The sequence below is a fragment of the Rhineura floridana genome, chromosome 6, assembly GCF_030035675.1.
Source record: "Rhineura floridana isolate rRhiFlo1 chromosome 6, rRhiFlo1.hap2, whole genome shotgun sequence".
Classification (NCBI taxonomy): Eukaryota; Metazoa; Chordata; class Lepidosauria; order Squamata; family Rhineuridae; genus Rhineura; species Rhineura floridana.
In genome coordinates this window covers 7,693,507-7,711,934 of record NC_084485.1, presented here as the reverse complement: position 1 = coordinate 7,711,934, position 18,428 = coordinate 7,693,507, and the positions used below count along the sequence as shown (strand labels likewise).

General features: G+C 42.5%; 1 protein-coding gene across 3 annotated transcripts in view; it reads right to left on the bottom strand.

Moving 5' to 3' along the window:
• LOC133387018 (tyrosine-protein phosphatase non-receptor type substrate 1-like) overlaps nucleotides 1-18,428 on the bottom strand; it is a 31,956-nt gene that overhangs the window by 11,947 nt on the left and 1,581 nt on the right. For 2 of the 3 annotated variants that reach the window (XM_061630907.1, XM_061630908.1), the window contains exons 1-2: nucleotides 16,263-16,447; nucleotides 863-1,204 (exon numbers count right to left, since the gene is read on the bottom strand). In XM_061630907.1, the coding sequence (XP_061486891.1) occupies nucleotides 863-1,204; nucleotides 16,263-16,431 (511 nt within the window). In that variant the 5' untranslated portion in view covers nucleotides 16,432-16,447. Of the gene's footprint in view, nucleotides 1-862; nucleotides 1,205-16,262; nucleotides 16,448-18,428 lie in introns of those variants that run through there. The other variant, XM_061630909.1, reaches the window with a different exon arrangement.

The window sequence follows — 18,428 nt, the reverse complement described above, 5'->3', positions numbered from 1 at the left end:
CCCTTCCATGTGCAAGTACATGGACAGAACAAAAATGGCCTCTTGGAGAACAGGTCTGTCCTTGAGGTACTGAGGCTCTCCAAAAACCCATAGCATGCCTGAGCCACTGAAACTAGAGGCTCATCTACACATCTCTTTTTAATTCTCATGGTTCACATGACGTTACCGGCAAACAGAAGCTATCACACAGTTTCCTCCCTGTAAATCCAAACTAACGCAATCCACTGATACAAAAAGGGGAGAAAAAAGAATCTTCACTCCATATCTCTAGCGCTTGCAGGTGCTTTGCTCTGATGCTTTTAGGTGGGTGTGTCAATCATTCCCCTCTCCATACCCACTATCTACTCCTTTCTTCTTTTATTTTGTTTCCTGTGGGCTGAAAAGCAAGTTCCGGCTGCTCTCCTCCATTCTGCTGGCCTTTTTTATATTGCTGCAAATGGTACCATTATTTCCCCCCCGAACTTGTGCACAAAAGTTTCACACTCCTCAAACATTTATATTTCAGCTGTATTGTACCAGTGAAAATACAAATAATCTCACTTCCACGTTGTTGTTTTTAAAATGGAACCTATTGCAGCTAGTAGAACAAACTGGGTGTGCTTGGTTGCCAAGCAACTAGACGGAGTGGAAATGTTAAAGTAGAGGGCGTGGTCATTAGGAAACTGCATGGGTGATCCTTCCCCTCAGTGTGAATAGAAAACACTGTGTTTGCAACTGGCATTGAGCCCTTACTGTGGACGGTGCAAATAGAAAACGAAGGTAAAAACAGCATCTTTAGTAAGAACTAATGCTCCCATGTGGATAAGCCCTAGCTAGGACCTTCAAAAAAATCAAAAGATCGCCACTAGTTTCCACCACTCACCTTTCACTTGCACATGAGTTCCACGTCCACATTTCACAACTTCTTCACCTTTATGTTCTGTCTTAAACTTCACACAGTAATAAGTGCCGGCATCGTCAAAGGTAACATTATGGATGAAGATGGTGAAATCGGAGCTGGAGCTTTTGATTTTCCTTGTTACTCTCTCAAACTGTTTAGTATCTTGATAGATGGGCGTCCTCCTGGAAACTTCCCCCAAGTACCACTTGACAGGTCCTGCCCGACTCCCACCAGTCACCTTACATTCCAATGTTAGATTATCTCCCCTTTGTACCACGATAGAGCCCTGTGGCTGGTTCACCTCTACCTCCTGGTCCGTAGCACCTGAAAAGAAAGACACTCAACAGTCTCTTGCTCCAGCTCCTCCTCCAAGCAACCCTTTGTTAGTTCTGATTGGTTAGGGCAGCTGCTCCTCAACTGTGGTCAACAAACCATCGGTGGTCTGCAGTAAACATTTCCCTAAATAAGCCCATGCTGAAAATGACCTAGGAAGGACAATGCTAGTAACAAACATGAAAATAAAGCATTGCTTTTTGCACATTGAGGCAGCTGTTCTGAAGGCCCTGAGTAATGTGCCTTGATTCACAAAAGTCTCGATGACCCAGAAAATGCCCAGCGTTGGGAACCCTTCCCCCCATTGCATTTGCTGGATCAGCACTGGAATGTAGAAGGTGCCAGCTTTTAATCAAAAAGCATGTCAGAAGCTTCTCGCATTAGAGGGGCAGAGTTTGTGACGATGTAAGGTTTTCCCCCTCTCTCTCGTAACTAGAACTCGGGGACATCCAATGAAGCTGAATGACAGAAGATTCAGGACAGATAAATGAAAATACTTCCTACTTAAAGTAGGTAATTCACTCCCACAAGAGGCAGTGATGGCCACCAGCTTGCATGGCTTTAAAAGAGAATTAGACAAATCCATGAAAGAAACAGAGCTTGGAAAAGTTACTTATTTGAACTACAACTCCCATCTGCCCCAGCTAGCATGGCCACTGGATTAGGCTGTTGGGAGTTGTAGTTCAAAAAAGTAACTTCTCCAACCTCGGGGAAGAAAGGGCTCTCAATGTTTACTAGCCGTAATGGCTATGTTCTACCTCCATTACCTTCTACCTTCCATGGCTCCGAATACCAGTTGCTGGGAATCACAAGTGGGGAGAGTTGCTGTTGCACTCAGGTCCTGCTTGGGGGTTTCCTGTGACCAACTTTCCTTTTTAGAATAGAATAGAAGGAGAGTTGGAAGGGGCCTGCAAGGCCATCGAGTCCAACCCCCTGCACAGTGCAGGGATCCAAATCAAAGCATTCCCGAGAGATGTCTGTCCAGCTGCCTCTTGAATGCCTCCAGTGTCGGAAAGCCCACTACCTCTCTAGGTAATTGGTTCCATTGTCGTATGGCTCTAACAGGAAGTTTTTCCTGATGTCCAGTCGAAATCTGGCTTCCTGCAACTTGAGCCTATTATTCCGTGTCCTGCACTCTGGGACGATCGAGAAGAGATCCTGGCCCTCCTCTATGTGACCACCTTTCATGTACTTGAAGAGTGCTATCATATCTCCCCTCAGTCTTCTCTTCTCCAGGCTAAACATGCCCAGTTCTTTCAGTCTCTCCTCATAGGGCTTGGTTTCCAGTCCCCTGATCATTTTTGTTGCCCTCCTCTGAACCCCTTCCAGTTTGTCTGCATCCTTCTTGAAGTGCAGAGACCAGAACTGGACGCAGTATTCAAGATGAGGCCTAACCAGTGCTGAATAGAGGGGAACTAGTACGTCACGTGGTTTGGAAACTATACTTCTGTTAATACAGCCTAATCTAGCATTTGCCTTTTTTGCAGCCACATCACACTGTTGGCTCATATTCAGCTTGTGATCAACGACAATTTCAAGATCCTTCTCACATGTCGTACTGCTGAGCCAAGTATCCCCAATCTTATAACTGTGCATTTGGTTTCTTTTTCCTAAGTGCAGAACTTTGCATTTATCCCTGTTGAATTTCATTCTGTTGTTTTCAGCCCAATGCTCCAGCCTATCAAGGTCCCTTTGAATTTTGTTTCTGTCTTACACGGTATTAGCTATGCCCCCCAGTTTTGTATCATCTGCATATTTGATAAGCATGCTTTGTACCTCCTCATCCGTCAATAAAAATGTTAAAGAGCACTGGGCCCAGGACCGAGCCCTGTGGTACCCCAGTCGTTACTTCCGCCCAGTTTGAGAAGGAACCATTGATAAGCACTCTTTTTTTTTTTTTTTCAATAATTTTTATTCAGATTTTCATAAAACATACAAGACAAAATCATAAAACATTCAAAGACAAAAAACAAAATCAAAAATAGTTAAACAAAAAGAAAAAAAGAAAAAAAAAATAAAAAATAAAGAGTAAAATATTGACTTCCCATTTGTCAAAGATTAAATCAGTTATAAGTCTATAATATATAACAATCCTGTCTCTTAAGTCATATTATAAAATCACTTTCCTCCAGTAGTTATCTTACTTAATCATCAAATCTCATAAACATTACTTTATTCTTTCCACAAAAAGTCAAAGAGAGGTTTCAATTCTTTAAGAAATATATCTATCAATTTTTTTTTCCAGATAAGCATATCGATTAATCCATCTCATTACTAATTATGATAATCATATTGTCATAACCATAGTCAAAATAAACATTTCAATTAATCCATCACATCAGAATCTGTTAGGTTCAATAATTTCAGTAGCCATTGTTCTATTATCTCTATTAGTTCCATTTTCCATCTTCCATCTTCAGTAGTCTTGTTAAGTCCAGTAATTTCAATATCCAATCTTCCATTATCAGTATTCCATAATAATCTTGCTGTCAAAGCCATAGTCATATAGTAAGAGTCTAATGGGGATTACCTCTATCCCAAATATTTTCTTGCCATCCATTCTGAATAGGTTGCTGAAATACTGCTGTAAAATCATATCTCTGTTCTTTTTTTCAAAATACACTGGGTCATCTCTTAAAAGTTTTTCCATTGTCACATGGCTGCAGTTAATTCCATAGATTTTCTCTATATTGGGCTCCATCACATCATTCCAGTCCAGAAGATTATCCATGCCATTGATAACTTTATCTCTAGAGTCTTCATTCATTTCTTCAGAGATAACATTGAGTTCCAAACAATAGATTTTATTTCTAAAGTCCATAGACTCCAAATCTTGTTCCTGTTCCACGTTGGTTCCAATCTCCGGGATCTCCTCTCTCACAGGGACCCCTATTCCAGTCTCCAGGGTCACCTCTCTCACAGGGACCCCTGTTCCAATCTCTGGGGTCTCCTCTCTCACAGGGACCCCTTCCAGGGTCACCTCTCTCACAGGGACCCTTATATCTTTAATCTCCTGCTTCATTTTACTCAATTCAATTTTCATTATCTCAATCTCATCCATTATTTTCTGAAACATAGTTATTTCCAGATTTTCAGCCACTTTCTTAATTGCCATTTTAAAAGAAAAATATAGGAAAACCACTTCTTATTTCAGCAACAATTGGGTTAATACTCCAAACTTGGTGACATCACAGTATAAACAGAGCAGACAGCCTTATCTCTCCAATAGTTAAGTAAACAAAATGCAGTTCCCAGGATCGAAACAATTAATGGCAATCGTCAAGAAACAGATTCGTCAAAATAAAATAGACCAAAAAGAGAGTAGTCTCAAAACAGTATAATATTTTTCAAAATAAAAATCTGGAATAGAAATCCCTCTTCTGTGTGTATCTTTAGAATGCAAATCCAGGACAGCTTTTTGCAACAAAAACAGAGATAAGCTATTAATTAGTGCGTAGCAGAGAGAAGTTATGGCTCCCCAGTGAGATGTCAAAAACTGATCAATCTGGCAAATCTCTTTTAAACAGCAACAATTTAAGTCAAGTAAAAGAAAAATATAGAAAGAAGGGTGCTTGCCTGTTAGTGCGTTCTCTCTTAGAAGATAAGGTGAACGTTCGCTTTATCAGATAGAGCTTGCTGTTAAAAATCCGTCCCACCTTCGTCGGCTGGACCTCGTCCCATAAATTAATGAGATCTGGTCGTCCCAACAAAAATAGGCTTTGAGGTTAATCTCTTCGTTTCTCCCTACCCGGGAGAAGTTTAATCAGTCAAAAAAAAAAGAAAAAACTGACTGATATATCTGAATAAGCTTCTTTTGAGGCAGGAGCCCGTCTCAAAAGCAGGCACAGGCTAAGTCACCCTTCCCGGAAGTCCCATTGATAAGCACTCTTTGAGTATGATTCTAAAGCCAACTGTGGATCCATCTGATGGTTGTTCCATCCAGCCCACATTTAGCTAGCTTGCTAATCAGAATATCATGGGGCACTTTGTCAAAAGCTTTGCTGAAGTCGATATATATTATTTCCACAGCATTCCTACAGTCTACAAGGGAGGTTATCCAATCAAAAAATGAGATGAGATTAGTTTGGCAGGATTTGTTCTTCATAAATCCATGTTGGCTCCTAGTAATCACTGCATTGCTTCTTTTTTTCCCTTCAATTAATTTTTATTCAAATTTTCAATATCAAGACAATACAAAAAGAAAAACACAAATTAAAACTAATACAACAAAAAGGAAAAAAACAAAAAAACTATTGACTTCCGATTTGTCGTAGTTCAGCTATAGGTCTATAATATATAACAAACCTGTCTCTTGATAAATTATAAAATCACCTTCCTCCAGCAGATGGAAGATGGAATCAACACAGATAAAGGAAGAAGAGCGATTTGAAATTACTGGATTTAATAGACTTGAAGAGTTGGATTAATTGACATGTCTATCTAGAAAAAAAATTGATGGACATATATCTCAAGGATTGGAAACTTCTCTTTGACTTTTTGTAGAAGAATAAAATGATATGATGTTAATGAGATTTGATACCAACTAAGATAACTGCATTGCTTTCAAGGTGCTCACAGATTGACTGCTTTATAATCTGCTCCAGAATTTTCTCAGGGGTTGTTGTTAGGCTCACTGGTCTGTAGTTCCCCAGTTCCTCCTTCTTGCCCTTTCTGAAAATAGGGACAACATTAGCTCTCTTCCAGTCATCCGGCACTTCACCGGTCCTCCATGATTTCGCAAAGATAACAGAGAGCGGTTCTGAGAGTTCTTCAGCCAGTTCCTTCAATACTCTAGGATGCAGTATATCGGGCCCTGACAATTTGAACTCATTCAAAGTGATTAGGTATTCCTTGACCATTTGTCTATCTCCAGTCCTGCCCCTTCTACTTCATGTTTCCCAGGAGGGTCATAGGCCCTTTTTTGGGAGAAGACTGAGCCAAAGTACGAATTGAGCACTTCTGCCTTTTCTTTGTCATCTGTTATAATTTTGACATCCTCATTGAGCAGCTGTGCCACCATTTCTTTTCTCTGTCTTTTACTATGAATGTACCTGAAGAAAGCTTTTTTGTTGCTTTTAGCATCCCTCGCTAGCCACAGCTCATTCTCAGCTTTAGCCTTCCTGATGCCATCCCTGCAATTCCATGATGCCTGCCTGTACTCTTCCTTTGTGGCCTGGCCTTCTTTCTAATTCCTGTATGTGTCCTTTTTTGTTTTCAGGTCATCTCTAAGCCTTCTGTGAAGCCACATTGGCTTCATCTGCTGTCTACCTTCATTTTTCCTTGACGGAATTGTTTGCCATTGTGCCTTTAGAATTTCCTCTTTTAGAAACTCCCACCCATCTTGGACTCCTTTTCCATTAGGGTTGCTTGCCACAAAACCTTACTTATTGTTGTTCTGAGTTTATTAAAATCTGCTTTTTAGCATGACCCAGATTTGGTTTCCTTGGATGGGAGTCCTGGGGACTTGTGGCATTTTTTAGCAGTTAGATAGACAAGTAGAAAGTAAATAGAGGCAAGCAACATGTATACTCCTATCAGGCACCCCACCCATCCCAGCCTGCTTTACAATGGCCAGGGTTCCTGGGAAGAGGAAAGAACTGTTAAACCATCCTTTTGGGATCCTGCATCTGGTGAGGGAGCTTTATAAGAGAGGAGCAGCGGGCAGGTACAATTGTTTATTTTGCACAAACGTCCTCTCCACTCATGAAACTAGCACTGTGTCCTACGGCTTATCTGCACAGTGGTTTTCTGTGTGTTTGGTGCTACTCCCATCTCCTTTAGATTTGCATGGTTCACATGACGTTACCAGCAAACAGAAGCTATAATGCAGTTTCCTCCTTGTAAATCCATACTAACCCAATCTACTGAGAATTCAAAAAGTGGGGGGAGGGGGAAGTCTCCACTCCGTTTCTCTAGTGGTTACAGATGCTTTGCTCCAATGCTTTTAGATGGGTGTATCAATCGTTCCTGTCTCCATGCCCACTATCTCCTCCTCTCTTCTTTCATTTTCAGTCCTATGGGCTGATGTGCAACTTCCAACTGCTCTCCTCTGTTCTGCTGGCCTTTTTTATGCTGTTGAAACAGTGCCTTTATTTTCTTTTTCCTCTAACTTGTGTGCAAAACGTAACACTACTCAATCAAAGATTTGTATTTCAGCTGTAGACTACCAGCCATAAGCAAGGAAAACACAGATATTCACATTTCTGGGTTGTTTTTTAAAGGAACCTACTGCAGCTGGTAGAACAGACTTAGCATGCTTGGTCACCTAGCAACCAGAGGGAGTGGAAATGGATAATTAAAGGGCAGGGCCACAAGAAAACAGCAAGACTAATCCTTCTCAAAGTAATTCCTATTTGTGTGAATGGGAAAAACTGATTGGCAGCTACCATTGAGTGGGAACTGAGGACAGTGCAAATCAGTAATGAAGGTAAAAGCAGTGTATTTGCTATGAAGAAATGTTCCCATGTAGATGAGCCCATAGTCAAAGACACAGTGTGGCTCCATTTTGAAAGAGTGGGTTTTTGAAAACTTACAAGTGGAACTAAAGATGTCCTAGAATTGTGACAAAAATGGATACAGAAGCAGAAATTGCTGGCTTGCTTATTTATCCCATGCCCAGAATGGAAACGAAACAAGTGAATACTGATCAGTATTCTTTGTTGCTTTTTTCAGTCCGCAGACGATAAGTCATTGATGACTCCCTCTCCCCAATTTAAATTGTGTTTCCTTTGCATTGAAATGGATGGTGGGAAAATAATTACATCATCAATTATGTTAAATTCACGACTTGCATAAATTATGTTAATAATTATGCAGATTATGTTAATTAGCAGACAAATAATGTAGCATTTGGTGGCAACCAAACTGCAGTGGAATGGAAACAGTGCTGGTTGCAGCAAAGATGGGCTGGAACACAAACAGCTGCCTTCTTCCATCCTTAGGTAGGACCTGCAACAAAATATTGCAGCGTGGAGTGGTGCTTTCCACCAGTTTTCCAATCCCTACCTCCAACAGTCAGCCAGTATTTCATGGCCACTGTATCATCTTGTTCTGCATACCTTGGGGTCCCTCTAAACCTGCTGATCCCTCCCCATTGTGCAGAACTGATAGAATTTGGGCTACGTAAGCATGGGCCCTCACAGTCTGAACATTGGAAATAGAGGGAATGATTTCTCCATGGTGGATTATGCTAGAGGCTTTCCCTACTGATCATTAGAATTACTCTACCTGCTGTATGTAGACCCAAGTCAGCAGACTTGTGGGTGTGTAAAACAGCCCTCTGTATAAATTAAGAAGTTTAATCCAGTTTCATTAAAAAAAAAAGAGAGTATGGCATATAGTCAACTCAATCATACACAAAGCAGACCCACTGAAATGAATGAACCTACGATAGTCATGTCTATTAACTTTAATGGGTCTGCTCAGAGTAGGACTAGCACTGAATAACACCCTGTAGATTCCCTTCTTTCCAAGCCCTGTTATCCAGGCCAGGAGGCAGGAGCTGGTCCCTTGTATTGCATATGTTCCTTTCTGCTTGCCTCTAATACTCCTACTTGGGTGAAGCAGCTTCTTCTCGTTTAAACTTCTGCAATTCATGCATTGCCTCTTCCCCTTTTGGGAATGCATGTGCCTGAGCTTGTGATGTGTGCATGAAAACAAGGAACTTGGCCTCAAGAGGAGACCATCTAGTCCATGTTCTCACAGTGGCCAACCAGATGCCCCTATGGATGTGAGCTCAACAGCAGTCTCCCCACTTGCAATTCCCAGCAGCAACTGGTATTCAGAGGCATATCGCCTCCGATACTGGAGGCAGTCCACAGCCATCCTGGCAAGGAACCACGTTGATCGTCTTATCATCCCAGGCATTTTAGCATATGTTTTAAATTGTTTTAAACTTTTAAATTGTGTTTCAAATTGTTTTTAAAAGATGCGCTTTAAATTTGTATACCTGTTTTTAATGTTTTTAGTTACTGTAAACCGCCCAGAGAGCTTTGGCTATGGGGCGGTATACAAATACAATAATAAATAAATAAATCCCTGAATTTGTTTTTAATGTACTGTTTTTAATGGGCTTTTGAAATGTTTACATTGTTGTACACCGCCCTGATATTTTATGAGAGGGTGGTGCATAAATATTTATTTCAATATATTGAATATATATATATATTCTTTTAAACCCATCCAAGTTGGTGCCCATTCCTACATCTTCTGGCAGTGAATTCCATAGTTTGACCCTGTGCTTTTAAAGAAAATGAGAGCAGATGGCAAACGTGTTGCCTATTCCTTTGCCGATGCACAGGAGGAGGCAACCTGTGTCCCCTCCGGATGTTGCTGGGCTACAGATCTCATCAGCTCCAGCAAGCATGGCCAGTGGCCAAGGATGGCAAGAGCTGAGGCTGAGCCACTTCTGGAGGGCCAAAGGCTGTGCACACCTGCTGTGGCAAGTGGTTAGTGAGACTATGGAACACCGGTGAGGGGGAGGCTCATGGGAGACCATTTAAATGATTATCTCAGGAACTCAACCTCAGTGCCCGTTCATAATTTTAGCATGGACCTGATGACTGCAATGTCAAGTAGTCCCCTATATCAGTGGATGAGGTATCCAAGGTCAAATACACCACAGAAACAGAATGTGAGCATCATCACACACATCACAGGAAAGTTTTTTCAGTAGACCCCGGAGTTCAGGGAGATCCAACTGCCAGTCACCAAATGACAAGCTATTAAGTGTGAACCCCCCCATTCCTTTTTTTTTTACTAGCCCTTCTCCTATGCCTTCAACAAATCAAATGAAGTATTTTCCTCCACTTATCTCCATGACAAGAAAGAGCTTCACCTGCTTAATTTCTGCTGGCTGGGCTGCAGTTCAAGGGCCAGCAGTGGGGCCAGTAAGAATTTGGCTACTTTAGCCCCAGGGAAGACGTTGCCTCAGGGAAGATGTTATGGGTCTCCTGTAACTTCCTGTCTGAAAAATCTGGAGAGCTGCTGCCAGTCAGTGTGTCCGCTACTGAGCTAGATAGGCCAATGGTCTGAGTTGGTATAAAGCGGCTTCCTCGGTTCTTCTGCCTTTCTGGCTACCAATCCAGAGGCAAAAGGCAAATCAGGAGGGCTTTGTGGCTTTCAGACATGAAGTCTGGGATTTCAGCTCTCAACCCTGCTCCTCTTTCCCAGAGTGACTGTCTAACAAAATTAGCTGCTCTCCAGGATGAAACAACTCTCCTTTATCTACCAATTGTTCTGCCTGACACGGTCACACTAGGCATTCTTTTTAAGTACTTAAACCATAGAGAACAACAACAGCAACTAAATGTCCTGTAAACAACACGGCAGCATTTACAACAATCCAGTCACATCAGGCCAACTCACAATATCAGGAAACATTCACAGGTACAATTGCAAGAGTGATATCTAATGTCAGTCATCCTCAGACAAAGGGCGCAATCCAAACACTAGATCCACCGGGATAAGAGAGTTAGGATCTGGTAGATCTCCAGGTCAACTGGGGCTATGCCAGTATAAGACCCTCATTCCAGGTCAGCTGAGACCAGGTCAGTTGAGGCCAGTGTGTTGCAAGTCCCCAAACGGCAGTATTCTGCTGGCAGGACCAGGCAGGGGGTGGATTTACACTGGATCCTAACTCTGTTCAGCTCTGTCACATGACCTGGCAACATGGGACTTGCACCAGCAAGAAAGGTGATGTTCATCAAGCTGTTTTAAAGGCTTGCTTTCCCTCTGCCAGGCTTGGACCAGCTCAGCCAGCTCCAGAATGGGGTTAGGATTTGGTGTACTTTATGGTAACTTAACTTCTTTTACGCAGAAGTACAGGAAGAAATTGATCACATAGCAAAACAAGATGTTCTGATAATAATGGGGGACTGGAATGCAAAAGTAGGGAACAGAGAAGAACTAGGAATTGTGGGGAAATGGGGCTTAGGAGATAGAAATGAAGCAGGAGAAAGATTTATCGAATTCTGTGAAGCCAATAATTTGTTTCTTGCAAACACATTTTTTGAGCAACCGAAAAGACAACTGTACACATGCACATCACCAAATGGTCAACACAGGAATCAAATTGATTATATAATTGGTAGCAGAAGATGGAGAAGTTCCATACTTTCGGCGAAAACAAGACCAGGAGCAGACTGTGGTACAGATCATGAACTGGTCATATCGAAAATCAGAGTAAAGCTAAAGAAGAACAAAGCAATCATAATGCCAAAATACAATTTAAATAACATCCCAGAAGAATATAAAGATCAAATAAGGAACAGGTTTGAGGCTTTAAACTTAGTGTACAGAGAACCAGAAGAACTATGAAGTCAGAGACATTATCAGGGAAGAATGCAAAATGTTAGTTAAAAAGAGAGAAAGACCTCAATGGATGACTGAAGAAACTCTTAAACAGGTTAAAGAGAGAAGGAAAGCAAAAGCAAAAGGAGACAGAAACACAGTCAGAACCCTAAATGCAACAATACAGCGACTAGTATGTAGGGACAAAGAGAACTATTACAATAGTTATTTTACAGAAATAGAAGAGGACAACAAAAAGGGTAGAACAAGAGCCCTGTTCCAGAAGATTAGAGAAATTAAAGGGATATTTAAACCACGAGTAGGGATGTTGAATAATCAACAGGGGAACACACTGACTGACCGAGATGAAATAAAAGGAAGATGGAAGCAATACACTGAAGAATTCTGTAAAAAAGATGCCAGGATGACAGATTCATTCACAGAGGAACCATATGATAAAGAACCAGAAATTTTAGAATGTGAGGTGAAAGCTGCTCTTAAAATACTTGGAAGAAACAAATCACCAGGAATAGACGACATACCAATAGAGTTGCTACAAGCTACTGAGACTGAATCTGTCCAAATTTTGACAAAACATTGTCAACAAATATGGAAAACTAAACAATGGCCCACAGACTGGAAGCGTTCCATATACATCCCAATTCCAAAGAAAGGGGAGCCCAGGGAATGCAGTAATAATCAAACTATTGCCTTAATATCCCATGCATGTAAAGTAACGCTCAATATTCTACAACAAAGGCTCTTACCATATATGGAGCAAGAAATGCCAGACGTACAAGCTGGATTTACAAAGGGAAGAGGCACCAGAGATCATATCGCAAACATAAGTTGGATAATGGAACGGAGCAAGGAATTTTAGAAGAAAATCACCCTATGCTTTATAGACTACAGCAAAGCCTTTGACTGTGTAGATCATGAAAAACTATGGAATGCTTTAAAAGAAATGGGGGTGCCACAGCATCTGATTCTCCTGATGCGCAACCTATACTGTGGACAAGAGGCCACTGTAAGGACAGAATATAGAGAAACCGATTGGTTCCCCATCGGAAAGGGTGTGAGGGATATAATTTATCACCCTAGTTGTTTAATCTATACTCACAATGTATCATACAGAAAGCAGGATTGGACCAAGATGATGGAGATGTGAAAATTGGGGGGAGAAATATCAATAATTTAAGATATGCAGACGGGTAACCTCCCTTGTAGACTGTGGGAATGCTGTGGACATAATATATCTCGACTTCAGCAAAGCTTTTGACAAAGTGCCCCATGATATTTTGATTAGCAAGCTAGCTAAATGTGGGCTAGATGAAACAACTATCAGGTGGATCCACAGTTGGCTCCAGAATCGTACTCAAAGAGTGCTTATCAATGGTTCCTTCTAAGACTGGGAGGAAGTAACGAGTGGTGTACCACAGGGCTCGGTCCTGGGCCCAGTGCTCTTTAACATTTTTATTAACGACTTGGATGAGGACGTACAAAGCATGCTTATCAAATTTGCAGATGATACAAAGTTGGGGGGCATAGCTAATACCGTGGAAGAGAGAAACAAAATTCAAAGGGACCTTGATAGGCTGGAGCATTGGGCTGAAAACAACAGAATGAAATTCAACAAGGATAAATGCAAAGTTCTACACTTAGGAAAAAGAAACCAAATGCACAGTTATAAGATGGGGGATACTTGGCTCAGCAGTACGACATGTGAGAAGGATCTTGAAATTGTCGTTGATCACAAGCTGAATATGAGCCAACAGTGTGATGTGGCTGCAAAAAAGGCAAATGCTAGATTAGGCTGTATTAACAGAAGTATAGTTTCTAAACCACGTGAAGTACTAGTTACCCTCTATTCAGCACTGATTAGGCCTCATCTCGAATACTGCGTCCAGTTCTGGTCTCCACACTTCAAGAAAGATGCAGACGAACTGGAACAGGTTCAGAGAGGGACAACGAGGAGGATCAGGGGACTGGAAACAAAGCCCTATGAGGAGAGACTGAAAGAACTGGGCATATTTAGCCTGGAGAAGAGAAGACTGAGGGGAGATATGATAGCACTCTTCAAGTACATGAAAGGTGGTCACATAGAGGAGGGCCGGGATCTCTTCTCGATCATCCCAGAGTGCAGGACACGGAATAATGGGCTCAAGTTGCAGAAAGCCAGATTTCGACTGGACATCAGGAAAACTTCCTAACTGTTAGAGCCATATGACAATGGAACCAATTACCTAGAGAGATAGTGGGCTCTCCGACACTGGAGGCCTTCAAGAGGCAGCTGGACAGCCATCTGTCGGGAATGCTTTGATTTGGATTCCTGCATTGAGCAGGGGGTTGGACTTGATGGCCTTATAGGCCCCTTCCAACTCTACTATTCTATGATGCTATGATTCTATGATGATACCATACTACTACCTGATGAAAGTTAAAGAGGAAAGCACAAAAGCAGGACTACAGCTGAACGTCAAGAAGACTAAAGTAATGACAACAGAAGATTTATGTAACTTTAAGGTTGACAATGAGGACATTGAACTAGTCAAGGATTATCAATACCTTGGCACAGTCATTAACCAAAATGAATAGTCAGGGAATCAGAAAAAGGCTAGGACTGGGGAGGGCAGCTATGAGAGAACTAGAAAAGGTCCTCAAATGCAAAGATGTATCACTGAACACTAAAGTCAGGATCATTCAGACCATGGTATTCCTGATCTCTGTATGGATATGAAAGTTGGACAGTGAAATGTGGAGAAGAGAAAGATCAACTCATTTGAAATGTGGTGTTGGAGGAGAGCTTTGCGCATACCATGGACCGTGAAAAAGACAAATAATTGGGCTTTAGAACAAATTAAACCACAACTATCACTAGAAGGTAAAATGATGAAACTGAGGTTATCATAATTTGGACACACAATAAGAAGACATGATTCACTAGAAAGACCATAATGCTGGGAAAAACAGAAGGGAGTAGGGGAAAAAAAGAGGAAGACCAAACAGGAGATGGACTGATGTCATAAAGGAAGCCACAGACCTAAACTTACAAGATCTGAACAGGGTGGTTTACAACAGCTGCAATTGGAGGTCGCTGATAGGTTCGCCATAAGTCATAATTGACTTGAAGGCACATTAACAACAACAAACTTCAGCCAGTGTAACTTATCCTGGCTTGCCATAGTTAGGATTGCTCCATTATTTAAAGCCATTAATTAAAATGGGCCTACTCTGAGTATGACTAACACTGGATATCACCCAAAGTGTTTTATTTAACTGAAACCACTAAAATGATATGCAAAATACAATATTAAGTAAAAGTATTTTTTTTTAAAGTACCTTCTGTTCAGATAGAATTATACAATGCGTGGGAGGTCCTCAGCACACTGAGGTTAACATACTCAGTTAAACAAGCAAGGAAGACTAAAGGATTATTGGACTGAAAGTAAGAGTGAGTTTAGATAATTTGTATGTACAGATTTTAAGGTCAAATTGTGACAAAGCAAGAAGTCTTTCAATGGCAATGCACTCGTTCTAGCCAAACTGAAGCACTCTCCCTGATTTCAACAGAAAAGCTAGGCTTATTTAATTCATCTTTCGTTTTTAATTCATCCTTCCTCTGAAGATCTTGATGCAATATGTGTTCTGCATGGCCTTCCTGACCCACTCAACCCCTTATTCTCTCAAGAGGCGAATGATATTGCAGTTGTTATAAGGTCAGTTTAAAGTATGTGTTCATAGAATCATAGAGTTGGAGGGGGCCTATAAGGCCATCAAGTCCAAACCCCTGCTCGATACAGGAAACCTTATGTTGGAAACCTTTGGCCCTCCAGAAGTTGCTGAAGTACCATCAGCCTCAGCAAGCATGATCAATGGCAAGGCATAATGGGAATTATAGACCATGAATTGCCTTCAAGTCGATCCCGACTTATGGCGACCCTATGAATAGGGATTTCATGGTCAGCGTTATTCAGAGGGGGTTTCCCATTGCCTCCCTCTGAGGCTAGTCCTCCCCAGCTGGCTAGGACATGCTCAGCTTGCCACAGCTGCACAAGCCAGCCGCTTCCTTGTCCGCAACTGCCAGTTTAGGGGCAACTGGTCTCCTTGGGACTATGCAGCTTGCCCATGGCTGCACAGGTGGCAGGGCACGTAACCCCTGAGCCACTCCCTGTGGGGTGATCTTTAGCTGACCCTTGACACCCAGGAGACATGAGCGGGGATTTGAACTCACAGACTCTGGACTCCCAGCCAGGCTCTCCTCCCCACTGTGCTAGACCAACAATATGGGGGGAGGAGGTTCCCCATACCTGGCTTAAAGAGTGGAAAACACATGTATTTTATCCAAGCAGTCGATAAGATAAAATAAAAGCCTGACAGGGAGAAGAATCCGGGACTAACTGCATATGAGTCTCATCCCCACCCCATCCACAGAGCTTCAGCTTAACCACATCACTCCTTCTAAAAGTGCCAGTCCTTAGGGCTACTGAGGGAGTGGGCTATTGAGAAACAAGCAGTTGGTATCAGCAGACTTAGGGAAAACTCATAGTCTACAGAACTAGGAAGAAAATCTTGGGGAAAATAAGGAGGCAGCTACGCCCAAAACAGTCCAGTGAGGATGGAACATGCTGAATGATTACAGATTGCTCTTCTGAAAATCAGGCAGGAGACAATGGAATGGAGTATCCTAGGGGAGGGCATGGCTGTAACTCTGAACAGGAGATCCTAGTTGTTCAGTTTAATTTTGACATAAAGTTCCTACCGTAGCATTGTGGCTTGTACTCGCCTCTTGTTTCTCCTGAAGACGGACTCAGCAGCGCACCAAAAAGCAGACCCAAAAAGGAGCTCTTGAAAGCCATTTGAGATGCTGATTTAGTTGAAGCAGCGAAGAGCCCTGGGCACCTTAAGCACCAACCACTTGATTGTGACATATGCGGTCACGCGCCATTACAGCCCACTTTATCACAGGACTCTGTTTAGGATATTTCAGCATTCTTATGGTCTGGGTTCAGCCCACAAAGCACAAACAGGAACTCACAGCAGGAAATTGAACTGAGATGGATTTCAGTGTCATTCAATCAATGCCTACCGTATTAGTTTCACCTGGTGTGTGCATGTGTGAAACTTTTCATGGACAGTGTGCTCTGGTTAATATAGATGCAACACTCAGGAGAGTGTTGTTTTTGTTAACAGCAACAGGGCAAAGGAGGTGCTGGAACAATGATCAGGAAGTGTTTTGATTTGAGGATCGTTTAATGGAGTTTGCATTTTAATGAGCCTACCTGAGTGATACATGAACCAAAACACAGCTGTCCTTTGAACGCTTCTCCAAATTTTGCAATGCAGTTCTCCAACGGAAACATTGTGTCCAACCAAGATGCATCTATTAGGGAAAAGTTTGCATAAAAATGCATATATTTGTGAAAATGATGTACAAATACGATATTAGGGAAACTGGTTGTGGAAATGTGTACATCAGAGGCGGGGGAATCAAGGTTTTTAAAATTAAAATTGGGGAAATGAGAATCTAAGAGAAACTGAAATTCACAGATTGTCAGCTCTTCACTGAGACAGCAGTGTCAGTGGGGGTGCAGGCAGGGCTGGAGATTCCTTGGTAATTGCCAGGCCGTAAGTCCTCAGCCGGCAGCTTGGCTATAAATCTGCCAGGCTAGCAAGGAGGGAGCAAGATAAGGGCAGAGACCGTTCAAAGCTTACGTGCCAAGCCAGAAATCCAGAAGAGACGTCAGTGAAGGTCCGGGTCTAGTTTGCCGAGAGATCAGTCCAAGTCAAGGTTCAGGGAATAGGAAGACACACAGTGGTCACGACGCCTGACATTGTAGTCAGCAACAAGCTGAAGCCAAGGTTTGACTTTTAAGGAGCAAGTTTGTCAGCAGGTGTGAGCCATCAGCGTTTTGGCCTTAAGTGGACAGGCCTGCCCCTCTTCTGCCTGACCTTCTGTTGTCTATGTTCTGCAGGTGAGGGGGGAGTATCCTGTTCACTGGCTGCGTCTGGCTGAAGGGCTTCAGCTGTGTCTGGGGTGCTCTGCAGCTGAGGGGGAGAAGGAGCTGGGTTCTCAGGAGTTTCCTCCATTTCTCCTTCTGGGTCTGCTGCTGTTACTCCCGAGTCATCCTCGTTTGATGAGTCCTCTGACGGGGCCATGACACTGATTTGCCTCTAGCTTTTCTCTGGTGTGGTTTTGGTTCCCTGTGCAAATGGAACCAGTTCTTCTCAAACAAATATTTCCTTCTCATATTCACCCCTCCCCGAGCCCCACGAAAAAGTGACTCGGAGGGTCGGGGAATAATCCGGAGTGGTTTTTCAGTGAATTTGGGGAGCTTCAGGCAAAGGGTGTATGGCTCGCTGAGCCTAGCCCAGTAGATAAGCCCAATCTGTTTTTCTAATTGTTGCCATCCACAGCCAAAATGTACATGAGATGGAGCTCTGCATCTCCAGAGCTTTCCCTTACACTGCTTTGAATGAAAAGCAGCCACTGGAGGCTGCCATTAGGAGTGGAAGAGAAGCAGGTGGGGACAGGAACCTTGCTCTTCTGCCTTTCCGATGCTGTGTGTTGCTGCTGGTTACTGCGTGGGGGATTGGCCCTGCCATGGTACCGAACTGTGCTAACTGGCAGCAATGCACGGTGTTGGGAAGCCAGGAGATCAACACATCCCCACCCATGCGGCCCTGCCAGCTGCTACTGGGTGGGGATGTTTAACCCCTTTCCTGCCACTTTTTTTTTTCAAAATCGTACTCCCCCTTCCAGCTGCACAAATGATACTGAGGGTTGCATCTTCTCATCTGTAGGAAGAAAAACAGCTTCAGCAGTTTTAAGAAGACAATCAGCCAGCAAGGGAAGGAAGCACTCCCTCACCTCATCTTCTGCTGATGAGTGCAACCTCAAGCTGTTTTTTTTTTAATTTAAAAAAAA